The sequence below is a fragment of the Pan paniscus genome, chromosome 10 (genome assembly GCF_029289425.2).
Source record: "Pan paniscus chromosome 10, NHGRI_mPanPan1-v2.0_pri, whole genome shotgun sequence".
In the NCBI taxonomy this organism is placed as follows: Eukaryota; Metazoa; Chordata; class Mammalia; order Primates; family Hominidae; genus Pan; species Pan paniscus.
In genome coordinates this window covers 39,698,504-39,724,962 of record NC_073259.2, presented here as the reverse complement: position 1 = coordinate 39,724,962, position 26,459 = coordinate 39,698,504, and the positions used below count along the sequence as shown (strand labels likewise).

Below are 26,459 nucleotides of genomic sequence, written 5' to 3'. Positions count from 1 at the left end.
AGTGATCTGCCCACTTTGGCCTCCCAAAGTGCTGGGATGCGCGATTACAGGTGTGAGCCACTGTGCCCAGCCCTGGCTGACTCTTGACTGCATCTACATCAAAGACCCCAAACCAGGATTACTCAGCTAAGTAACTCCCAAATTCCTTATCCACAGACATTATGAGAGTAATGTTTATTATTGTTTTAATACACTATGTTTTGGGGAAATTGGTTATGTAGCAATAGATAATACAATGTGATGCAGTACAAAGTTCACAGACAAAGTTAGCCTTGTAGAGGAAGTATACTTTTTTTTTTTTTTTGAGACAGAGTCTTGCTCTGTTGCCTAGGCTGCAGTGCAGTGGCATCATCTTGGCTCACTGCAACCTCTGCCTTCCAGGTTCAAGCGATTCTCCTGCCTCAACCTCCCAAATAGCTGGGATTACAGGCATGCACCACCACGCCTAGCTAATTTTTTGTATTTTTAGTAGAGATGGGGGGTCTCACTATGTTGGCCAGGCTGGTCTCGAACTCCTGACCTCAAGTGATCCGCCTGCCTTGGCCTCCCAAAGTGCTAGGATTACAGTCGTGAGCAACCGTGCCCAGCCAGAAGTATACTGAGATAAAGGAAAAAGAGGTGCTATAAGAGTTAAAGAGTAAGTTAAGGTCAATGACCAGTACCTTCTCAAGGAAATCAAGACCAGGTGTGGTGGCTCATGCCTGTAATCCCAGTGCTTTGGGAGGCTGAGGTTGAGGATCATTTGAGGTCAGGAGTTTGAGACTAGCCTGGGCAATATACTAAGACCACATCTCTAAAAATTCTTTTTAAAAAGTAGCTGAGTATGGTGGCACACACCTGTAGCTCTAGCTACTTGGGAGGATGGCTTGAGCCCAGGAGTTCAAAAAAGTTGGAGGTAAAGTCAATGTCATCTCCTGATAGTGGAGGATGGAAAGTAGGGACTACGAAGTTGAGAATAGTAAAAGGGCTGCAACGGTCACCAGGTAAATCTGAAAGTCAAACAGGAATGAGTGCCCAAGTTTAGAAATCTGTATCTGCAGTGGAGTTAGGTGGCATAGTTATATGATTTTCTGTAACTATGCTTGATAACCTAGCAGGAATAGAGTAAAAGATGGTGGGCTTCTCTCAACTTGGGAATTGGTAAAGCAGAGACAGAACAATAGCGGGGGTTAAGGATGCTGGTTTAGGCTACTGAAGTACTGGATCATGGAGTCTAAACTGGCAGATGTGGAAATGAGTTCAGGAGGAAACTCATAGCCTGAGAGAATGAGAAGTTGAGTGTAGAATCAATATTTAGGGAAGAATCGTATAAAAGCAGTAAATTAGAAATCTGAAGTCCCAGGTTATGGTCATAGCTCACTACTAACAAGCTGTGCAAGGATCAAATTTTCAGGGCCTGTTTTTTTTTCCCTCCTGGGTTAAAATACATAAAATGCTAAGTAAGAACAGTAACTTGCCTATACTAAGAACTTTGCAACTCTTTTAACAATTATTCTTAAGTGTTTTAAAATTATATAGTATTTAATACACACTTGTGAAGCATAATAAACACCAACAAACTCACCATCCAACTTACCAACAGACTACTACTAATATCCTGTGTTTCTTCCTGGTCCCCTCATCCTGGCCTCTTCCCTAGGGATTACCACTATATTGAACTTTGTGTTTATCGTTCTATTTCCTTTTAAAAAACTGTCATGTTTCACACTTGTATAGGGCCTGTTTCTTCATGTGTAAGATGAAGCTTTGGATCAGGTACTCTCTAAGCTCCCTTTGTTTTTTTTTTTTTTTTTTTTTTTTGAGATGGAGTCTGGCTCTGTCGCCCAGGCTGGAGTGCAGTGGTGTGATCTCAGCTCACTGCAAGCTCTGCCTCCCGGGTTCACGCCATTCCCTGCCTCAGCCTCCTGAGTAGCTGGGACTACAGGCACCCGCCACCACGCCCGGCTAATTTTTTGTATTTTTAGTAGAGACGGGGTTTCACCGTGTTAGCCAGGATGGTCTCGATCTCCTGACCTCGTGATCCGCCCGCCTTGGCCTCCCAAAGTGCTGGGATTACAGGTGTGAGCCATTGCACCCAGCATTTTTTTTTTTTTTTAAAGACAGAGTCTTGCTCTGTTGCCCAGGATGGAGTGCAGGGGTGTGATCTCAGCTCACTGTAATCTTCAGCTCCTGGGTTTCAGCAATTCTCCTGCCTCAGCCTTCCGAGTAGCTGGAATTACAGGAGTGTGCCACCACGGCTAATTTTTGTATTTTTAGTAGAGACAGGGTTTCGCCTTGTTGGCCAAGCTGGTCTCGAACTCCTAACCTCAAGTGATCCACCTGCCTCAGCCTCCCAAAGTGCTGGGATTACAGGCATGAGCCACCACGCCCAGCCCCTTTCAGCTCTATATGGGATACAATAGGTGGATATCAAATTTACATACCTAGTGGGAACCATGTGAATGCTTATTTTTGCAGGGTTTTATAAAGCTAAAACAGACTCCTTTGTCGAAATCTGCAGTTCAACAAAAGGATATCTCAGTGGAGCTTCTAATTTCAAGAACAAGACTTTCAATTCCTTTCAATTTGCATCTCTACTATAAAGATCTACTCTAGAGAAAACCAACACAAGGAGCTAAATCTAAGCCCCGGACCCCGTCCAATGAAAACATATGATTTTCTGTAACTATGCTTGATAACCTAGAAGGAACAGAGTAAAACATGGTGGGCTTCACTTAACTTGGGAATTGGTAAAGCAGAGACAGTAGAACAATAGGGGCGGGGGTCAAGGGGATTCAGGATGCTGGTCTGAGGCAACAGAACTGAAACAGACAAACTTGAAAAAACTTACTTTATTTCAGTGACAAGTATTTTAATAAAAATTAAGAGGCATGGTTGGGTTCATAAGCAGTGGTTTTCAATAAACCTGATTTCCTCCTTACATATATAAAACAACTAAACTTGTCTTCTATAGGTTTCCTCAAAGTCTCTTACACTATTTTAGTTTCATATAAACCAGTCTTTAAGGTAAATACCAATGCAAATCTGTTGACCAAATAGCTGTTCTTTGGGTTACTGTTTAGGATGCTGTTCTTCCTAGCTACAAACAATCCTATATTTCATTTTTGTCTGACCTGTTAACAAGTTTATGAGTTAAATGAGTTGGATCAGGCAGTGAATTGCTGTGTAAAAGGCAAATGCCCTGTTCATACACAGGTTTGCATTTATCAGACCTTAGTGTGGCTGGAATGGAAAGTCAGCTGAGGGGTAGTATGAGGTAACAGGTTAGTGTGTTTTCAGTGATCTCTGAAGAGGCCAACACTGTAAAGTAGGATGTAAATATGTTCTGAACCTTAACAGTATCAGGAAGACAGTGGTCAAAGGAATGAGCAGTTGTTATAGTATTTTTGCATGAAATTTGGGTAGTTTTTCCTTATTCTACCATTGAACTGGCACATGAAAATGCGTATTTTCTTAGATGTCTCTTCTAAGGCCAGTCCAGTTTTAATCATTTAAAATACAGTATATAAATTGCTTTAATTTTTACAACTTGCTTCTTTAAAAATGGTAAAAATAAGTATAATATTATCTCCTCAGTTTTTGCCTATTTTGGAGTTTAATATGAATTGTGAAAAGTACAACTAAAGGAATACAAGAATGCCAGTACAGTATATACTGTACATTTTGTCTGAGAGACAAACACAAGCAGCTACTGTTCTGCCTTACCAATGAAAGGGCATTATTTGAAATTAAGTCCAAATACTCTCCTTGTTTAGCTCAGGTACAACTACCAGGAGAGCTAAGCATCACTTATCACCTACATTTGTTTTTTCCTGGTGAGAGCATTTGCAAATCACAATGGCACTTGTAGAACCCCTATGGAGAAAGGCAATCTTCCAAAAAGCAAATCCTCTCCTTGGGTAGAGTGTGGAAACCCTGGAGGAGACTAAAATGCAGGACTCAAAGCTTAGATCTCTCTGGGCTAAGCTTTTGAAATACCTCTGCATTTAACCTCTAACCATAACACTTGACTTTAGCTGAAACTGAGGCAGAATATTCAACTGTTTACCTTCCATTGTTCACATTCCAAAGGAAGGGTATCCTTTGAAAAGGAAGGTCCCAAAGATAAGCAAGCTTTCCCTCCCAAGAACCATTTCTTTTTTTCTTTTTTCCTTTTTCTTTAAGATGGGAGTCTCACTCTGTCACCCAGGCTGGAGTGCAGTGGCATGATCTAGGCTCATTGCAATCTCTGCCTCCCGGGTTCAAGTGATTCTACTTCCTCAGACTCCCAAGTAGCTGGGATTACAGGTGCCCGCCACCACACTTGGCTAATTTTTTTTGTATTTTTAGTATAGACGGGGTTTTGCCATGTTGGCCAGGCTGGTCTCGAACTCCTGACCTCAAGTGATCTACCCACCTTGGCCTCCCAAAGTGCTGGGATTACAGGTATGAGCCACTGTGTCTGGCCTAAGAACTGTTTCTTTTTACTAGTTTTTGGGAATCTCCAAAAATTTCCTGCCAACTAAATCTAGGTTAGTGAATCCTAGGCCTTAAAAGCTTGTGACCAGACAATTTGGTGGCTTTAATCATTAGTTTACTAAAGAAACAGAACTGGCTGGGCGCGGTGGCTCAAGCCTGTAATCCCAGCACTTTGGGAGGCCGAGGTGGGTGGATCATGAGGTCGGGAGATCGAGACCATCCTGGCCAACATGGTGAAATTCTGTCTCTACTAAAAACACAAAAATTAGCCAGGTGTGGTGGCGGGTGCCTATAGTCCCAGCTATTCGGGAGCCTGAGGCAGGAGAATTGCTTGAACCAGGGAGTTGAAGGTTGCGGTGAGCTGAGATCGCGCCACTGCACTCCAGCCTGGAGACAGAGCAAGACTCCGTCTCAAAAAGAAAAAAAAAAAAAAAAGAAACAGAACTATTTTGTGAGCTAACAAAATCAACACAGGCAGGCATTCTCCTGTAGTGAGTGCTACTCACACTCCAAAAGGTCAGATGTTTTGTGATTATGTCCTAGTAGTCATGAGCAAAGAGATGTCCCCCTAAAATAACAAAATATTTTTCATGAATGATAGATGTTAGCTTACCTTGACCCTTTAAATAGTTAAGAAGCACAAATTAACTATTTTCTTTTTTTTCCTTTTTTGAGACAGAATCTCGCCCTGTTGCCCAGGCTGGAGTGCAGTGATGCGATCTTGGCTCACTGCAACCTCCAGCTCCTGGGTTCAAGCGATGCTCATGCCTCAGCCTCCTGAGTAGCTGGGACCACAGGCACGCACCCTCATGGCTGGCTAACTTTTTGCCATTTTTAGTAGAGATCAGGTTTCATTATGTTGCCAGGCTGGACTCAAACTCCTGGCCTCAAGTGATCCGCCCACCTTGGCCTCCCAAAGCGCTGGGATTACAGGCATAAGACACTGAGCCCCATGAATAAATTAATTTCTATTTAATTCCTTTGTTGAGTTGTATTTGAGTAGCTCTTTGCAATGAAACTCATATTACTTGTTTTTCCTAAACTAGGTAGGAGTTCTAGGTTCTAAGTGCAGTATAGACAGTTTTGTTTTGTCATCACCAAAATAAAATAAAAAAGTGTTTTGTATTTATCAGTAATATGACTTCTTTAAAATAAAGTTGTTGTGAGGTACTGATATACAAACATAAATGACTACCGGAATTAGGGGACATATAGGTGTATTTTTTCCTCCTTAATATACTACCTTTTCCAGGAGAAATAGCCTTCTTATTAAGATCACATAGCTGGAAGCAGAAATACTATTGTGCTGGGTCTTATTTTGAACCTGTTTTTAAAGATTGGAGCTAAATGAACAGCTCTGCTTCATTAGGGGGAGAATCCTGTTTTGTGTAAAACTCTTGGAAGGAGGTATTCCACAGGAGTCCACTCCCTCTTTTTAATCTGTCATCTTCAAACCATGCTAGAGAATCTTTTTTGGAAATGTTTGTCAGTATTATTCATCCAAGTCCCTATCTATACCAGATCCCAAATGCCTCCCCACCATGCTAGACGCTTTTAAAACCAAACCTAACCTGATAAAAACCAAACAAGCTGGGTGCAGTGGCTCATGCCTGTAATCCCAGCACTTTGGGAGGCCAAGGCAGGCGGATCACCTGAGGTCGGGAGTTCGAGACCAGCCTGACCAACATGCAGAAACCCCACCTCTATTAAAAATACAAAATTAGCCGGGCATGGTGTCACATGCCTGTAATCCCAGCTACTCAGGAGGCTGAGGCAGGAGAACCACTTGAACCTGGGAGGCAGAGGTTGCAGTGGGCCAAGGTTGCACCATTGCACTCCAGCCTTAGGACCAAGAGTGAAACTCCATCTCAAAAACAAAAAAACAAAAACAAAACTCAAAAATAATCCAAACAAACAAAAAACTGGTCTGGGGAGATTATAAAGTCTCCTTATAAGAATCCACAAGATGCTAGGATAGCCAGAGCTTTGGGTGTTTCAGAAATCTAAGTCGTTACACACATATCCCAGGGCAGTCAGCAGGGCCTTTACACATTTAAACTCCGAAGCTTAATCAAATTTCACACACAGGTGGAAAGCCCATCTCTTCTCCACAGGTATACTTCCTCCCCTCCATTCCAATCTTAATTCCTACATAATCCACACTTAGATTGACCGCTAGTACAATTTCTAGCTGGAATGTGGGGAGATGAATAAAACTACCCTAGGTTGGAAATAGGCAGTAAGATGTCCTAAAGACTATAAATAAGAATGGAGTATTTTGCTTTATAAATGTAATCAGTATCTTAGAGAATGGATAAACAGATGCACTGATCAGAAAAAGTCCATTGCTACAAACACTAAAAGGAATTTGGTCCATGTGTGTCAGAGAACACAAATACACAGTTACCTTTTCTAACCCAAGTTTCCTGTCTATTTCAGTTAGATCCTTTAAGAAAACTTTAAATCATTATGGTTCATTAATGTGGAATTGGACATGATCTCTGATCTTGGGGCTGCAGGTACCTGACCAAACTATTAAGCAATCTGTATCAAAGGTTTATTTGGAAGCTTCTGAGTATGAGGGTTCTTGCATTAAATGAGGATTCAAGGGGGGAGGAAAAAAGTGTGCTTGTCAGTTTGGAAAGTCACAGAGAGTTTACCATTCTATAATTAGATTAGGAGGAAAATGAGAACCCACTGGTAGAAGGAAGAAGCAAGAGTCTTCTAGGGTCTGGCATCTGCAAGTAAATGGAGAAAAAAAAGTTCTTAGTTTTTTTCAATGAAAAAAGCACCAACTACATCTGACAATGGGCCACACAACTATAACCCAATTAAATTATCTTGTTCTGCTGGAGGAATCTGCTGTTGTTGATGGCAGAACACCAAGTACCTTCTGATCTTTAACTCTTTACTACCATTGAGCACAGAGAAACTTGTTAATTGAATTAAAAACATTCTATACAGAAATCAATGTGCACTTCTGTGTCAAGAGTTTTACAAGTGAGGAGAATATCAGGAAATTGATTCATTCATACAATTCTGGATTAACTCCAATTATCTTGATCTTTTTCTCACATACTGTATTTACTCATTAGTTCAAAAATAGTTTTTAAGCTTTTACAATGTAAATTAGGGGACAAGAATTGGTATGATACTACCTGCTTCTGAGGTACTTATCTAGTAAAAAGTGGAGTTGTTGATAAAAACATAAATAGGATAAAACATATTAAATGCTAAGTGAACAAACCCTTGTCATGTATGTATATTCAAAAACATTTCACTCACACTTAAGTTCCTTAAGGGCATAGTCATATCTTTTATTTCTTTTGTATCCTTCCAAAGAAACTAGAGAATTCTGCAACAACAGGCATTGAAAATAATACTTAATGGCCAGGTGTGGTGGCTCCTGCCTGTAATCCTAGCTATTTGGAGGCCAAGGCGGGTGGAACACCTGAGGTCAGGAGTTCGAGACTGGCCTGGCCAACATGGTGAAACACCATCTCTACTAAAAATACAAAAATTAGCCGGGCGTGGTGGCACACACCTGTAATCCCAGCTATTTGGGAGGCTGAGGTAGGAGAATCGCTTGAACCCGGGAGGTGGAGGTTGCAGTGAGCCACTGCACTCCAGCCTGTGTGACAGGAGCCAGACTCCATCTCAAAAACAAAAAACAAACAAACAAACAAAAACCCAAAACTTCATTTTTATTAAGAGGATAATGTCTGTGGCTGCTTAAGGATTCTTATCTAATCTAATTATTTTTCTGATTCCTCAGGAGTTACACAGAAAAATAAATTTTTAGTGTGTAAGGAGTTTAACCATAAAGAGTTAAGTCCCAAAGGAGAGAAGGGTCTGGTCTTAAGTTATAGACACAGAAATTTCTCCTAGATTTTCATCTTAGAGTAGCCATTTTTACTAGACAGCTATTCATATTGTTTGATCGCCAGACACCTTGGATAGCATATCAGAGAGGAATTCAAAATTCACCATTTATCCAGGTCTGTTCAATGTATGCTTCTCTTCCAACCCCTTTTTTTAGAGACAGGTCTCACTATGTTGCCTAGGCTGGTCTTAAACTCCTGGACTCAAGCAATCCCCCTGTCTTGGTCTCCCAAAGTGTTGGGATTACAGGTGTGAGCCACTGTGCCCAGCCCTCCCTGCTTTTGTTTAAGACACAAGGTCTCACTATGTTGCTAAGGCTAGAGTACAGTGGCTATTCACAGGCACAGTCATGGTACACTATATCCTTGATCTCCTGGGCTCAAGTGATCCTCCTGTCTCAGCCTCTCAAGTAGCTGGGATGATAGGTGCATACCACCATACTCAATGTATGCTTTCCTGATGTACCCCAGTGCTGGTGTATCTCTTTTCCTTCTGGGACCAAATCCCATTTTCTGGCTTTCAAATGTATTTAACAATTTGACGTCAGAATCTACTAGGAAAAATGGCTGGTACCTAGAAGCAACTGATAAGTATTATTGTCTATAGCTAAGGGATGTTAACTTTTAGCATCTCTTTTCTGCTTCTTACCAGAAGAAACATCAGTTTTACTACAAAATGAAACTAACTCACAGATTTATCTGTTTCACTGTTCAGAGAGAGTGAACAGACTGGAATGCAAGAGGCCAATTATTCATTAATTCAATAAATATTCACTGAGGGCCTACTAACTGCAAAACAGTTGGGATATAATCCCATTCTCAGCCTTTATAACATTCCCTTTGCCAGAAGCAATGTGTCTGGGCAACCTCAGCCAAGACGACATTTGAAGGATCAAACTTGGCTCTGCCACAGGCACATAGGGTAACCTAAAGGAAAGGCTTCATGTGTGAAAAGTGAGAGAGATTTTGGTCTCTTCACATAGATTTTGTGAGGTTCTGCTAAATCAAATACTCAGATAAGATCGACAGTGTAAAACTCTTAGAAACCCAAAACTTTTATTTTTTAAATTTTATTTTATTTTATTTTTGAGACATAATCTTACTCTGTGGCCCAGACTGAAGTGCAGTGGCATGATCTCGGCTCACTGCAACCTCTGCCTCCCAGTTCAGGCGATTCTCCTGCCTCAGCCTCCTGAGTTGCTGGGATTACAGGTGTGCACCACCACGCCCGGCTAATTTTTGAATTTTTAGTAGAGACAGGGTTTCACCATGTTGGCCAGGCTGGTCTCAAACTCCTGACCTCAAATGGTCTGCCCGCCTTGGTCTCCCCGTGCTGGGATTACAGGTGTGAGCCACTGCACCCGGCCAGAAACCCAAAACTTTTAAGTGCTCATTAAAAAAGTATGAATTTTTTGATGAGTATTAAACTGTACTGCACAGGGAATGAATTGCAGAGCAGTGAAGCACAGCTCAATGATTAATCTCAGTCCATTAAAAGAGGCATGATAGATCTAGAATGCAACTTTGATAAAAAAAAAAAAAGGCAATGTGTACTAATGTTAGAGAAAACAAATTGGCATGTTAACAGAATTCTAATTTAACCAGTAAATGCCTATTCATTAGAGTGTAAAGCCATAACAGAGGCTATATACTTAAAAAACACATGCACACACAAAGCTTTAATTTGGTACCATAATCTGAAAGAAAATTGGACCCAAATTGCTTTATGTCCAGTTAAATCTTGCTACCATCTGAAGAGACAGTGAAATAAAACTGAAACACTTACTTGATGAGATAGGTATTCAGTTACTGTGCATTTCCATCTACAAGTAGAAATATTTCAAAATAAATACACCATGTTAATTGAAATTCACTCCATCCCCTATTCTTACTAAACACAAATGACTTATTCCTGTGTAAACTGAATTATAATATAAAAGTAGAAGAATTTAATATTAGTAATCAGATTTCATTCAAGAGCATGGGAAAAGAAAATAGACCTTTACCTACCAAGCCTTTTGACATATAATTTGGTGACTTCATTTTTTGGGAAATGCAAGTATCCAGGGAGAAACGTTTTAAAGTGAATCCTCTAGCCACCTAAAAATTAGCTCAAACAGTAGCACAGACTGAAATCAAGAGAATCTGAATCTAGGGGCAACATTGGAAAAGAAAGTTTGTATTAAGTAAAAATGACAGTATCTTGGGTGTTCTCTATGTGGAAATTTCATTATGACGGTAATATGATACAAATTTAGTACTTGTTTACCCAGCATGACCTCTAAAGTCTGGGGAGGACATCTGAATACCATTCTTTATGCTGGTTCTTATGACTTATGACTTTCATTTTCTCTCTACTCATTTCCTTTTAGGCCCTCACAATCCAATTTCTGATCTCAATTCCCTACTGATATTATGCCTTGAAAGAAATCAGGGATCACTTCCTCCTAGCCCAAATCATTAACCTTTTTATTGGCTCCCAAATTTTCTCATGGTATTTGACGTCAGTGGTCACCCCATTTTGAAAATATTCTTTTGGCTTCTGTGATCTTATACTTTCCTGTTCATAATTTCTTGCTCCTAACCATGGTCAATAGGGTGAACTGAGTAAGGTGCTTAGGGCATAACATTTAAGGAGGCACTCACTTTAAGGGTCATGGAAATGCAAGGTGTTCAGACTGAACACATCTGAATAATCAAGATCAACTGTATTTAGCACAATGAAAAGAGTAAAACTATTTTGTCTCTATTTCACTTACTGTTTTTCCATGGCAGAACATACGGCAGAGATTTGGGAACTCGCATGCCTGAAGCCAGGTTATTCTTATGTTCTGTAACTATGTTGCTTGCAGGGCTGCAAAAAGATGAATTTGGCTATGTCGGCAGATCAGTATCATTCAAGCAGGCACACGTAAGATAATCAAAATGTGTTTTTTGTAATTTGGGGAAAAACAACAACCTACATTCATCTGAAATGTAAACACATTTCCATCAAAACATTCCGGCAATTAGAATGATTACCACTTACTTCTCTGGAAAGCTCCCTGTTCTGTATAGACATTAAGATGGGTCTAACCATTTTCTAGAAATTGAGATAAACAGCAATGCCATCTACTGTTCAGCTGTATGACAGGCTCATCAACTCACTCAATAAACATAAGAGATAAAATAAAGTGCTAAGGCAACCAAACCAAAAGCAGCAAATCTTCAACTGAGGTAAAATTAAAAGTTGTAGCCAATGGAATTCATTTTAAGTTTTTCTATCTTAGTGCACATAAAATAGTATACACTTAAAATTATTTACTGATCTCAGTAGTTAAAAAGTAAAAATTTGACAAGCATTCTGTTTGGGGAAAAAAGTGAAGTCTAGCATCTTATTCCTTCATTTCCTAAACCAGAAATATTCTCATTTGGGTTTGAAACTTGATCTTCCAAGGTTTGAGTATTGGTGTTAATGAGAAATAGTTTCATTCATTTTTATTTTATTTTGGACAAGGACTCTTTCTGTCACCCAGGCTGGAGTGCAGTGGCATGATCATGGCTCACTGCAGCCTCGACCTCCTGGGCTTAAATGATCCTCTGGTCTCAACTTCCCAAGTAGCTGAGACTATAGGCATCCACCACCATGCCCAGCTTATTTTCTTTTTTAAACTTTTTTGTAGAGACAGGATCTTACTGTGTTGCTCATGTTGATCTTGAACTCCTGGCCTCAGCGATCCTCCCACCTTGGCCTCCAGGTATGAGCTACTCTGTGCCTGGCCAGAAGTCATCTAGTTTTCAATTAGAGCTGGGCATGAGCAACACTTTGGGAGGCAGAGGGGGGAGGATCACTTGAAGCCAGAAGTTTGAGACCAGCCTGGGCAAAAATAAAGAATTAGCTAGGTGTGGTGGTGGATCCCTATAGTTCTTGCTATTTGAGAGGCCCAGGGGGATCGCTTGAGCCCAGGAGGCAGAGCCTGCAGTGAGCCATGATCATGCCATTACACTCTAGCCTGGTCGACAGAGTCCCTGTCTCTAAAAAAATAAATCAGATACAAAATCAGTGGGAAGAAGAGATGCATATTCTTTCCTAATAGGTACTCTGGATTTTCCAATCTCAAATAAAGAATTTTTAAGCCTGCTTTTTCCTATACACTAGTTACCTAAAGTAAAAATGATCCAAGTGGTATAGTGGGAGAATTTTTTCAAAGCATTAAAATAATGTAAACCTAGCAAAAAACATAACTAAGACACATGAAAGTCTGGGGCTACTGTTTCCCTTGCTAAACGATAATGTATTTTTGTATCCCTTATGATTGGCACAAAGCACATGACCTTTTTGAATCAAGGAATAAATATGAAAAAATGCCAAAACAATATCTAGACTAAACTACCATCAAGGAACATCGTTAAAGAAAGTGGTCAATTCATGCTCCGGTGGCTTCTCTTGGTAACAGAACACGCTGATTTTGGGAGGCAATGCTGGGATAAGACTATTTCATTTACCTGTTGTTGTCAGAGTAGTGAGTTGTGCCCCAGACAAATGGGGTGCTGGTCTGCTCCCACAAATCTGTTAAAGGAAGTAAACATAGTTTGTGGTACTACTAGATAAGACACCAGCAGTTCATGTTGGTTGAATTTATAAGATGGGAAATAATACACCTAAGTTTTGCAGAAGCAAGTAAAAATTGATCAAGTGTCCTGCCTAAGTGACACAGTAGCAAGAATTTAATTGAAGAATATAAACACAAGCAACATAAATAATAATAAATGTGCCTACTAACAATCAAACACAGATGGTACAACACAATTTATGGAAAAAAACAGATGTAAAGAAGTGCTTTTTCCAATCAAGAGGGATTGGCTGTTCCACGTGTCTGCACAGCGATACAAATGTGCTCGTTTTGGGGCCCAATAAAAATAATAAGGCATTCTGAACAACATGGTATGTTCATAAAAAAGGAAAATCTTCCTTCTGTCTTAAGCAAATGACTTGAGATTTAGACATTGTGAAGAAAAAGATGTAGAGGCAGCTCACCTTTATCCCAGTCTTCATCGCAAGGAGGGCACTGCCAAGTGCTCTCAGCCAGAGTCTCTTGTCTAAGGCTCCTGGTTTGGTTGACTGCAAGACAATAAAGATTGGATATAAGAGGGGGATATTGCCAAGTTATTGTGTTCAAAGGGGCTAGTAGCTTAAAAGGTTGCAAGGGTAGCCTGTTGGGTCTTTATTTCTGTAAAATGGATAGTATAAAAGCTAAAAGAGGGATCTTATCTCTTTGCTGACAGAAGAAAGAAAAGCAGAAACAAAAATGTTTACCATATTTATGGCAATAAAAGATTTATTTTTAGATGAATTATTAGTAAAATGAACCAGGCTGTTCAGGAGAGAAAACAGTATGACATGTACAATCTGACAACCTATTGCTGCCATGATACAAATCTCAAAGGTGGAAAAGTATTGTTCTTCTGAAACACTGAAAGCCAAAAATCAAGCTGACAATCTAGCATAATACAAATCTGAAGGAGCTACCCTCCAGTACTGAAATATTTTAGATACTAAGTCTTACCAACATCTTGCTCAATACAACTTCTGTCATCACAGCTTGAGATATGATGACTAATTTCAGCTCGAGGAACCTGGTGGCGAGCATTGAAGGGACAAGTAGCCAATTTGCTTGCAACATCAGGATGATTCTGTGGAACCAAAATTAAGGGATCTGTCAGTTCTCTGGATCTACTAAAGTCAACAGGGAGTAGCTAAGCCTTATTCTACAAATGCCTCCCCTAAAATTCCTCAATAAACTTCTGGCTTAACTATAACAAGTAAACTCAGAGTAAAAAACTAAGAGGGAATTATTTATTGTTTTTATAGACAATTACTTCAAAATCATCAAAACATAAGTCTTTTTGTTATGATTGTAGAGACTGACAACACAGATATTGTTAGCTAAACAATGAATTTAGGATTGGGTATTGGAACGACATCTTTCCCCCATTTATTTCTCAGAGTCACATGATTCAGGCAGCACAGCCTGTAATGAGAGAGCTCTCTGGATGTCTTTGAAAGCTGATATTCAAGATGAATAGTAACACTAAAATACACTCTTAGTCTGCATTGCAGTAGTGTCCCTGCTATTGCAATACAATAGTGCTGGAAAATAGCTGTTGGAAGGGAGCCGCAGAAGAGGCAAACCAGTAATTTTTCAGATTAACACAGTGACGCTTACTTAACGTAATGATGCCTGAAATGAATCTCTGAACAATTTGACCTTCATTTCAGCTATTTCACTAAGGAAAAACCCAAATGATAGAATCTACTTTGCTGACCAAGTTCCTTATTTTAAAACAAAACAAAGGGTTTAGTATCACCTATATCCTATGGCAAATATACCAGCAATTAAGAAATTTATTAGGAAAAAAAGATATGTCATAAATGAAACTCGGAAAAGTAAAAATAATATGAAGTAGGGAGAAGGCTGGAAAAATACATAGGTGTGAGAAACTTGCAGGCATCGCCGTCATTTTCATAAGTGGTATCAGGCATTCAATACAAAGGTTTTGTGGCCAAAGATTAAGAACATTAGAAGAAGGGAGTTATGATAGTGTCTTTTTTACCACTTGACTCCATTTGGGAAATGTTTGAGAGCCTAGAGGGGACAATGTTGTAGTGGTATCTGCTGATCCATACTGTCCAGGTTTAATGTTAAGGGATCCTTGCTCTCAAGATTAAAAGGAGCTGGAGAAATAACAAAGATACATGATGTTTCCAGGATTACAAGCACTTTTTAAAGGATGTTAAAGCTGAATTGTATGCAGTTTGGATTAAATACCTCAATTGTTTTCCAAGCATAAATTCTAGCAGAATTTTGGCTTCTGTATCAGAATTCTAACAACATTGTCAAAATGTCTCAATTAAGGTAGCATGAAAGTAGTTTATATCAGCTAAGTCTATACAAGAGTGACCAGAAAAAAAATCGTTATTTATTATTTTTTTAAAGATGTTTATTGTTGAAACTTGGAGATACAGTTATTTTTAGGAATAATTTTTCTTGGGCTAACTTCTAGCTGTTCAAGCTCTAAAATTTCTAAACAAAATAATCAGAAAAAGTGAGTTATAGCACTCAATCATTGTTAGGCTGATGAATACATCAAATTTAGAAGACAGGCAGGATTTCTCATTGCTAGCCAAAATTAGTCTGTTTTACCAAGGGTGAGAAGACTCTAGAGATGCTGTTTATAAAGGGTTCTTTGTCACTAGTTAATGGGAAGAAAACCAAAACAAGAAAAAATTTATCCTAAGGAATGAACAAATGCCTTTCTATAAATGTTGGTATTTAAGAGAGGTAGATTCCCAAAACAATTCTGGCAATCAATTAAAACATGATAAAATTATTTGATATTTATAAAATATGGCCTTTTAAAAGAACTCAGGAGGGTGTTAGAGGGCAAATTATGACCCTACCTTTCTGCACTTGATAAGATGATAAGGAAACCTGCAAGCCCTGATTTGATGGTTTTTGTCATAGGGGCATTGCAATAGCTTCTCAGGGTCCAGGGAGTCGGCTGAAAGACAGAAGTGTTTCAGTAGGTAAAACGATAACAGGCCCTTGTAAAACTACAGCATTCCAGGCACACTGGATTTTTTCAAGAGACTCTGTAATAATAGAACAATATAGTCTAAAGAAAACTTGGATTAAAAAAAAGGGTGACTACACATTTAAAATATTTCTGAATCTTAGTAAGTTCAGCAGAACCAGAAATCTCAGGGTGAAGTCTCAGTTTCATATTGAACTGAACATATTGTTTTTGTTGCTGGTTACTCTTATTATAAAACAAAAAGTTAAATAAAATGTCATCCTCTTTTCCTTTTCTAAAAGTGCTAATTCAGGGTTATTCCTATTCTCTAGCTAGTCTATCCAGAGCCTCCCAACCAGTATGCTGCAGTTGAAATGGATTGCTAGTGTGCTAATACACTGATTTGGGGGCCCACAGCTAGTTCAAGTCATCCCCTACCCCCCATTTCCACAGGCAAGTTGGGGGTAGTAATAGCAAGTAATAGTAATACTTGCTATTACTAGTATCTAGATGAAGATACTAGTAATAGCATCTTCATCTATTACTAGTATCCTGTGACATGAAAAAAGTTGGTAAGCACTGCCCTATATCAGTTATATGTTTTATGGAAGCTTGAAAAATATTAGTGGATAGATTTCTTTTTCATCTGTCTGCTTTAACTTACTCCTATAAGTAGTTCCCAATCTTGGTTACTCTAATTACCTCTCAAATGAAACCAATACTGTTATCAGACAGGTAGTTTTTACTTTTCATATTTTGGAACACATGTGAGAACAAAACAGAGAATTCTTTAATCTAGTGACTACTACATTAGCCAGCTAAAAAAATAGAACAATGTGCAAAAACAGAACCTCCTGAGGTTAAGACAACTGCAGACATATGGAACTGCTGTGTGAAAGAAAGCCCCTAACCTATAAAATGCTATTTAAAACAACCCTTAGGCTATACAAGATGACCAGGCTGTGCCCCAAATTTTAACAAGCCTGGTTAAGGAAGGGAAATTAAATGGTTAAGCACATTCTGGTATATTATGAAGACAAGAGGCAACCTAATAAATTGCTCTTGCCACCCCTGAAGGCAATGATAAAAGTGAAATAAGATAAACAATTCACATTTGATAAGAAGCTTATAAACCAGGAGACTGCTAGGAAAATCAGAAGCCAGTGGGGAATTGAAACAGACAGTTTCACTGGGAGAGTGGTAAACATGGAATAAATTGCCAACCATGATCGTGATGCAAATGAGCCAGAAAGGTGACTTGAAGGACAGAATGAATAGGAAGGAAAAGTCTTAAAGGACAGGCAGGCTTATTATGCTAACCAGGCTCTTCTTGACCAGCAATGTTTCATATTTCTGAAGCTTCAGGACAACCAGGGAGAATTTACAGATGAAATTCTTGTTAGTTTCCCCTCATTTAATCCATTCCCATCACTAGCAAATGTTAGGCCATGTCAGCAGCTGATAGACTGGATGGTACCTTATGATTCATATCTATTATACTGCCCATATAGTAGCATATGTCAGAGTTGATAATGAGAGCTTCTCATTGTAATGCTTTACTTCCTGGTCTCCAGCACTTTAGGTCAACTTTAACGGGGCTTTCTAGATTAAAAAAATTTTTTTGATTTAAAAATCTTTTTTTTTTTTTTTTTTTTTTTTTTAGACAGAGTCTTATTCTGTTGCCCAGGCTGGAGTGAAGTGGCGCGATCTCGGCCCACTGCAACCTTCACCTCCCGAGTTCGAGCGATTCTTGTGCCTCAGCCCCCGGAGTAGCTGGGACAAAAATCTTTAACTGTGATTAAAAACACATATAAAATTTACCATGTTAATGAATTTTAAGTATACAGTTCAGTAGTGTTAAGCATTAATATATTCCTATTGTTGTGCAACTAGTCTCCAAAAGTTTTTTGTTTTACTAAACTGAAACTCTATACCCATTAACCATCAGCTCTCCATTCCCCACTGCCCCCAGCTCCTGGCAACCACCATTGCTTTTTGTTTTGGTGAGTCTGACTAGATACATCATATATGTGAAATCATAGTCTTTTGCTTTTTGTGACTAGCCTATTTCATTTAGCCTAAGGTCCTCAAGGTTTATCCATGTTATAACATGTGACAGAATTTCCTGTGTGTTTTTTTTGTTTTTTTTTGTTTTTTTGAGACGGAGTCTCACTGTTACCCAGGCTGGAGTGCAGTTGCACGATCTTGGCTCACTGCAACCTCCACCGCCTGGGTTCATGTGGTTCTCCTGCCTCAGCCTCTTGAGTAGCTGGGATTACAGGCATCCACCACCAAGCTCAGCTAATTTTTGTATTTTTAGTAGAGACGGGGTTTCATCATGTTGGTCAGGTTGGTCTTGAACTCCTGACCTCAGGTGATCCACCTGCCTCGGCCTCCCCAAGTGCTGGGATTACAGGTGTGACCCACCACATTCGGCCATTTCCTTTATCTTCTATCTTGCAATTTGCTTTTTTTTCTTTTCACTTCATGTATCTTGGAGTTCCTTCCAAGTCACTACATATAAGAAATATTTCACTGCTGCATATGGATGTATCAAATTTTTGATTTTCTTATTAATGGACATTTACATTGTTTCCAGATTTGTTTTTTTATTGAGATGGAGTTTCATTCTTGTTGCTCAGGCTGGAGTGCAATGGCGAATCTCGGCTCACTGCAACCTCTGCCTCCCAGGTTCAAGTGATTCTCCTGCCTCAGCCTCCCAAATAGCTGGGATTACAGGCACCCGCCACCATGCCTGGCTAATTTTTTTGTATTTTTAGTAGAGACTGGCCAGGCTGGTCTCAAACTCCCGACCTCAGGTGATCCACCTGCCTCAGCCTCCCAAAGTGCTAGGATTACAGGTGTGAGCCACCGCGCCTGGCCCAGTTTTTACTATTATATACAATGCTGTGACTAACAATCTAGTTTATTCTTCTTTTTGCATGTATGAGTATTTCTTTTCTTTTTTGAGACAGGGTCTTGCTCTGTTGCCCAGGCTGGACAGTGCAGTGGTGCGATCTTGGCTCACTGCAACCTCTGCTTCCTGGGTACAAGTGATTCTTGTGCCTCCACCCCCCAAGTAGCTGGGATTACAGGCATACCTGTTTAATTTTTTGTATTTTTAGTAGAGGCAGGGTTTTGCCATGTTGGTCAGGCTGGTCTCAAACTCCTAGCCTCCTGTGATCTGCCCACCTCAGCCTCCCAAAGTGGTGGGATTACAGGCATGAGCCACCGTGCCTGGCCAATGTATGAGTATTTCTCTTGGATAAACACCTAAGAGTATTGCATTGAAGTGTCTGTGCATTAAAAGTTGTAATAAATACTATCAAACTGCTCTACAAATTTTTGTCTGGCTTCCTGGGAATATAATTTACTTTCGAAAACAAAGTAGGTCTATTTGACAAGCTTCCTCTAAAAGCACAGACTCAGCTGTTACTCAGATTTGGGTAGGGACCAGAACCCATGGTGAGAAATGGAGAAAACTTCATGGAAATAAGGAACTAGGCCTGACAAAAGTATCATCAGCTAAGAGGTACAGTCCAAAGAGAGAAGACAGAGATGTTCAGGAATCTGTAAGATTAAGCTGGAAATCCAGGTCAATTTGGGAAACCATAGTCTAAGGCAGTGTTTCTCAAACTTTAACTTACTCTCCAGGTGTTACATCACTTAGGGATTGTGTTAAAGTGCTGATTCTGATTCAGTAGGTCTGGGATGAGCGCTGAGATTGTCCATTTCCAACACACTCCCAAGTGATATTTAAGAAAAAAAAATGTGGCTGAAAAAAGTAACGAAGAAGTAACAGACAGAAAGGGGAGATGTTGTTTTCTAATTTAATAGAGAGTAGTATGCTTCCAAGAATAAGTGTATATATACCATACAGGGACTTCACATTCTTCTTCTTTTTTCTTTTAATTTTTTTGAGACGGAGTCTCGGTCTGTCGCCAGGCTGGAGTGCAGTGGCGTGATCTTGGTTCACTGCAACCTCCACCTCCTGGGTCCAAGCAATTCTCCTGCCTCAGCCTCCCGAGTAGCTGGGACTACAGGTGAGTGCCACCAGGCCCAGCTAATTTTTGTATTTTTAGTAGAGACGGGGTTTCACTATGTTGGGCAGGATGGTCTTGATCTTTTCACCTTGTGATCCACCTGCCTTGGCCTCCCAAAGTGTTGGGATTACGGGCATGAACCACCGCGCCCAGCCTTCTTTTTTCTTTTTAAGAGACAGGGTCGGCCAGGCGTAGTGGCTTATGCTTGTAATCCCAGCACTTTGAGAGGCCGAGGTTGGTGGATCACTTGAGGCCAGGAGTTCGAGACCAGCCTGGCCAACATGGCGAAACCCCATCTCTACTAAAAATATAAAAATTAGCCAGGCGTTGTGGCATGCACCTGTAGTACCAGCTACTCAGGAAGCTGAGGCAGGAGAATCGCTTGAACCCAGGAGGCAGAGGTTGCAGTGAGCTGAGATCATACCACTGCACTCCATCCTGGGTGACAGAGCGAGACTCCTTCTCAAAAAAAAAAAAAAGACAGGGTCTTGCTCTGTCACCCAGCCTGGGGTGCAGTGGTGTGATCATAGCTCACTGTAACCTCCAACTCCTAGGCTCAAGTGATCCTCCTGCCTCAGCTGCCTGAGTAGCTGGGATTACACGCATGAGCCCCCACACCTGGCTCAGGAATTTCACATCTTAAGTAAAAACACTTTAAGAAGGCTAGGTGTGGTGGCTCACACCTGTAATCCCAGCACTTTGGGAGGCCAAGGCAGGTGGATCACAAGGTCAGGAGTTCAAGACCAGCCTGGCCAACACGGTGAAACCCGGCCGGTCTCTACTAAAAATACAAAAATTAGCTGGGCATGGTGGCACACGCCTATAACCCCAGCTACTCAGGAGGCTGAGGCAGAAGAATTGCTTGAACCCGGGAGGTGGAAGTTGCAATGAGCCGAGATTGTGCCACTGCACTCCAGCCTCGGTGACAGAGCAAGACTCTGTCTCAAAAAAAAGAAAACAAAAACTTTAAGAAAAATTAAGGGGCAGGGGATCCCTTTTCTCAAGTGTGGTCCTCAGATCAGCATCACCCTGGTAACTTGTTAGAAATGCAAATTCTCAGATACCAGACCTTTTGAATCAGAAAATCTGCAGGTGGGACCCAGCAATCTGGTTCAATAAGCTTTCCAGGTGATTCTGCTGCATGTTAACAAGTTTGAGAACTACTGTGTTCTAGATATTTAATAAAGATTATTTCTATGTAGTTTCTGTATATTGGAGATATAGCTCTCCACTGGACTCTTCCTAGAGGGTAGAATGGGACTGAAATATCCTTTAGTTGGAACTTTTAATTATAATGAGATTCTGAACAAGACAGCAAAGTAGGAAGAAAAAGTAGGTACTGTTGACAAGTTTTATCCACGGGCATAAACTCAGATATTCCTCAAATTTAGTCAGAGCCTAGAACAGAGCCTGTGGTGTCATGTAGGGTACTAGGTATAAACAATATAGAAGACTCTGGTTCTGACTCTGTCCCTAACTATGTAAACTTGGGCAAATTAATTAATCTAGGTTCTGTTGTCTCTGTTGTAATAGATGATTTTTCAAGTCCCTTTTGGTTCTACACTTGTATGATTCTAGGTGCTGGCTCTGCTTTGATTTCTTGGGCCATCTAAGGTTCCTGGATCACTTGAGAAATAAGAATCCTTCCCAGATTTCTTATCCTAAAAACTAATGTACATCAACATTATTATATATTACTCCTCAAAATAGAAAGTAGAAGTTACTATCTCCGTGTCATACATACAAGAAGGTGAAGTCCTGCCTCATTTAATAGTTTAACAAAGGTGTCCTAACTGTGGCCTTTTCAAAGCTTTATGACTTCTCATACCTCTTTTCTTAATTTTCAAGTATCTTATTTCAAATTTGGGCAATACCATAAAGACTTTTCCTCCTTAGCAGTTGAGAAGTCCGACTTCTTCCCAGCACACTAAAAGTCTTGTCAGATATAAAACTATATGTAAATGATTTAACTTATTTTCTAAAAGCAACAAGGAGTACATACTGTAAGTTTCTTCCATGTTGGAAATGAAGAAGCTGAATCCAAGTGCTGGAAAAAACAAAAGTGTGATTCAGGAAATCAGAAATAAAATGTACCAAAAGGTAACCCTAAGAAGTGGAGTCACTTCTGGATTTGAAACTACCCAAGTTCAATATAAGAAACCTTTACTCTCCCCACTCCCCCCAATATTTTCTTCTCTTTAAAGCATTCTTCTTGGAATCATTTTAACATCATGGCCTAATTCACATTCTTGGAATAAATTCTAGGGCCTACCAAATAGTTAAGAAAAACCAAATATGACTCCTATAGTTCAAATTTAAGCTGTATTTGGGTGATAAGATGTCTACCTTAAGTGCTATTACTTAAGTGCCTGTCACTGTTTAGCATCTATTAGGGTTTGACACTATTAATATAATAGTGATTATAATATAAATATCAATATAATATTTAACATTAGAGGGGGCAAGTCAAGACCACAAGAATACTGTCATTTAAACTTATGCATGAGGGCCGGGCGTGGTCGCTCACACCTGTAATCCTAGCACTCTGGGAGGCTGAGGCAGGAGGATCACCTGAAGCCAGGAGTTTGAGACTAGCCTGGCAACAAAGCAAGACTACGTCTCTACAAAAAACAAAACAACCCCCCCCAAAAATAAACAAACAAACAAAAAAACAAACTTAGCCAGGCATGGGGGCTCATGCCTGTAGTCCCAGCTACTCAGGAGGCAAAGGCAGGCAGATCACTTAAGTCCAGGAGCTATGAGGTTCGTGCCATTGCACTTGGCCTGGACAATGGAGTGAGATCCTGTCTTTAAAAAAACAAAAAACCCCTTATACATAAACACAGAAATAATGTTCTATTATAAAGCTTTCCTCCTGGGTTCTTAAAAATACAGATAGGCAGGTTACCAGTCTTGTTCCTCTCTAGGACCTGGAAATGCTGGAAGTCTTTGACAGACAGTATACACTTAACCCTTCCAATATGCTTGGAAACACTAGTTCACCATTTTCATGACTTTTCTTAAACATGATCAGGAAGGGCCACACTAACATTGTCCCTTTTTCTAGTGAGGTTTCACCTCCTCTCATCCCAATCTTCAGTGCTAAAGTGGCAATACTCTAAGCTTCTCCAATTAATACTCATTCCCTCTATGCACTGAGGGAAAACCTCTCAATGTTAGGACTCAAGATCTGTCCATATTATGGATAACAGAGTCACAAGAGAACAAATCTGTAACAGGAATGTGAAACATTAAAAGAGAAATGGTTTCATAGTTTGAATCCTTTTCTATTAGAAATCTCTTCTATTGAGCACTGAGACTAAATACATTTATTATTGTGGGAAAAACATGAATTTATATAAAACCATCCCCATACGAAACTTCTGAAAATTGTCTGTCTCTAAAGCATGCTCTCCTTTGGCCCCTCACACAATTCTACACTCCTCACCACCCCTCCCCCCATTCTGTGACATAAGCAGCGTTAGAACCTATGATAGGAAATACAAGTGATCAGCTAGAACTCTAGTTTTTTTGCTACTGAGCCCATTTGTTAATGACAATCATTAGTGAATTTGTCTTAAAAATATTTTTCATATTTATGTTTGGATCAAGAAATCCCCACCGTCTTTTTGTATATATTTCACTTATACATAGTTACTTCATACTTTTTCATTAAAAATAAGAGTTTTGGAAGGAAGAACCAAGTATGTTTCTTGATTTTAAGTGATGAGCACCAGATTCAGCAGCTTGTAGGAAGCCAACCTATTCTTCCCGGACAAAAGGACGAATTACAGTACACTAGGGGCACTGGAATTCACAGTACCATCACTTAGCCGTGTCTGTTTTAAGTATCTTCCGCATCAAACTGTTAACGGGATTCTTTACCTTTTCCCTACTACTAGATCACGGTGAAATAGACAAGCTACGCCGGAAGCAATCAAGTTTAGGGGATGGGTGTAGTCGGCGGCTACTGGTTAAACGCTTAACAGAATTCCGGCCTTAGTAAAAGAATCATTTTTCTTCCTTTAAACAACAACAACAACAACAACAAAATCACAGTAGACTTAATCAATGAGACTAAATAAGATAAAGTGGGGGAGGTGGTTAACTTAAAAAAAAACATAGAAAAGGCGCCAAGGAGGCCCTCGAGTGGGCAATGCAGCGAAACCGGTTGGTAGCCAAAATAGCTGCATTGAGAGCCCACAGGGCTGAAGGCTACCAGCAGAAAAGCGAAAAGAGGATATTAGAAGGTGAAGGTATCCCGGTACGCAAAATAGGAATTGCTTAGAGGCTCCCCGGGATGCCTTTCCTTACCTCGGTGGACACACACCTTCCTCACAGTCACCTTCCTCCCACGCAAGCCCCCGCAACGGCCACTTCCGGCGCCTACCGTTGGGAGGTGGGGCGAGGGGCCGGCACTTCCTGTGACTGGGAGTCTCGGCTCTGGCTGAGTGTGGGGCAGGGTGGATCAGCTGTGGAGTTCACCTGTGAGCCCCTAGGGTCAGCTCCCTGATGACCCTTTCCCACGAGGATCTCCTCCTTGGGCACCCCATCTTTGGGCCCATCCTCCCCTGGCCCCCAGAACAACAGTGGCCTTGAGAGGGTAGAACTCGCATTTCTTTCCCCGGGTTTTGTGGCGGCCATCTTAGAAAAGGCAGATGAGCACTTAGAAATGGGCACCTGCGATTACCTCAGGAGTTCAAGACCAGCCTGGCCAACATGGTGAAACCTCGTCTCTACTAAAAATACAAAAATTAGCTGGGTGTGGTGGCGGGCGCCTGTAATCCCAGCTACTTGGGAGGCTGAGGCAGGAGAATTGCTTGAACCCGGGAGGCGGAGGCTGCAGTGAGCCGAGATTGCACCACTGCACTCCAGCCTGGGCCGCAGAGTGAGACTCCGTCTCAGGAAAAAAAAAAAAAAAAAAAAAAGGGCGCCTGAGGGAATGGGACTGATGGAACTGGTTAGAGGTGGGGAGCTGCCTAGAAAGAAGCCTTGTTTGTGGAAGTTGTCTAGATAGAAAGGTAATTTAGATTTTGAGGGAAGAGAAGAGGAATTATAAAGGAGATAGTGCAGCCACAAAACAATCACCAAGGACAGGAATTTTGTGTCTGGCTGTTCTTGTTTAGAATGTGTTGTAAAATCCCAAAATTCAAAAGGCACTAACTATCTGAGAATGCTTGGTAGGATGATGGTTGTTGCTGCCTGATGAAAGCGAGTTTTAGAGTTGGGGAGAGAGCTCAATGAAGAGTTGGAGAGGACAAGAAGGTCGGAAGGTTACAACTTGTTAAGGGAAAACCAAACGTAGTGTGAGGCTTTGTTCTGGGGAAAAAAAGTGTAAGCTGCAGTTCTTGTCCCCAGAGTGCTTAGAAAAACGACTCCCAAAGTGGATGAAAGGTTTAATAGCAGTACAAAAAATGCCAAAAAAGTGGTAGAGACTGTAAATTCCTGTAAGGAAAAAAATTAATGGGGCCTGAAGTGACCTGGGAAGGCATTATAGAGAAAAGGGACTTGTAGCCTTTGAAGGTTAGACAAAAAAAGGAAGGTGTTGACACTACAAGTAGATCTGGTGGTAATATTTTTCAAAACCAAGAAGTAAAAGATATGACAAAACATTCTGTGCTGTTCAAGATGTAGGAGGCAGTCTGGGTGATTAGTCTGGGCAGTGAAATATTGGGATTTCTACAGCATTTCAGTGGTGTAGAGCCCAAATAGGACTTGAGAGGACTACCCTGACAAAAACTGAATGTAGCTTTAGTAAAAAGGATCAGTGGGGCATTTTCTTTTTCTTCTTCTTCTTTTTTTTTGAGATGGAGTCTCGCTCTGTCGCCCATGCAGGAGAGCAGTGGCATGATCTCGGCTCACTGCAACCTCCGCCTCCTGGGTTCAAGTGATTCTCCTGCCTCAACCTCCTGAGAAGCTGGAACTACAGGCAGGCACTACCACACCCGGCTTTTTTTTTTTTTTTTTTTTAAGTGGAGACGGGGGTTTCACCATGTTGGCCAGGCTGGTCTCAAACTCCTGACCTCAGGTGATCTGCCTGCCTCGGCCTCCCAAAGTGCTGAGATTACAGGTGTGAACCACTGCGCCGGGCAAGGGATGTTTTCGTTTTACATGATTAATTTGTGAGCGTCTATTGTTGTTACTCCCTCCGCACCCCCTCCCCCCGACCTTTTTTTCCTACTAGAAGAGAGTTTGCTCCGCAGCTATCGGTTCAGATTAAGACACTAAAAAGAACCAAGTGTTGATGGAAGCCAGGCTCAAGCCATTCTTGTAGGCTAGTGGTTCTTAATCTTGTCTGCACCTTAGAATCATCAGGGGAGCTTTTAAGACATACCATGCCAACTTCCCATCCCACACCAATTAATGTGAAAGAGCCAGGCATAGTTATTTTTAAAAATCTACCCAGATGAATTTAATGTGTAGCCAGGGCTGAGAACAACTGGCCTAGGCATTGTTTTGAAATTTAAAAAGCCATTCTTTCACCCATGGCCTGGATGATTCATTTGAAGGAGGAGCAAACTGT

The 26,459-nt window shown here is 40.6% G+C and overlaps 1 protein-coding gene across 3 annotated transcripts; it reads right to left on the bottom strand.

Annotated features, from left to right (window-relative positions):
- Positions 1-5,416: 5,416 nt before the first annotated feature.
- GTSF1 (gametocyte specific factor 1) lies at positions 5,417-26,152 on the bottom strand. Of its 3 annotated transcripts, none has more exons than XM_003807566.5 (9): positions 24,251-26,152; positions 21,939-21,983; positions 15,781-15,881; positions 13,886-14,012; positions 13,357-13,440; positions 12,825-12,888; positions 11,099-11,193; positions 10,126-10,162; positions 5,417-7,196 (listed from the first exon to the last, which is right to left on the bottom strand). In XM_003807566.5, exons 2-8 carry the CDS (start codon positions 21,952-21,954, stop codon positions 10,146-10,148), a joined length of 504 nt encoding a protein of 167 aa, XP_003807614.1. In that variant the 5' UTR covers positions 21,955-21,983; positions 24,251-26,152; the 3' UTR covers positions 5,417-7,196; positions 10,126-10,145. The 3 variants fall into 3 exon arrangements, with proteins under 3 accessions (XP_003807614.1, XP_008957963.1, XP_054951546.1); XM_008959715.5 differs by having other exon boundaries at positions 5,515-7,196; positions 24,267-26,152; XM_055095571.2 differs by lacking the exon at positions 24,251-26,152 and adding an exon at positions 22,845-23,382 and having other exon boundaries at positions 5,515-7,196.
- Positions 26,153-26,459: the final 307 nt, after the last annotated feature.

Coding starts and splice junctions, on each gene's coding strand:
- GTSF1 (XM_003807566.5), bottom strand. Junction 14,013..15,780: donor ATCTTATCAAGTGCAGAAAG/GTAGGGTCATAA, acceptor TTGGTTCCACAG/AATCATCCTGATGTTGCAAG. Junction 11,194..12,824: donor CACTACTCTGACAACAACAG/GTAAATGAAATA, acceptor ATCTTTTTGCAG/CCCTGCAAGCAACATAGTTA.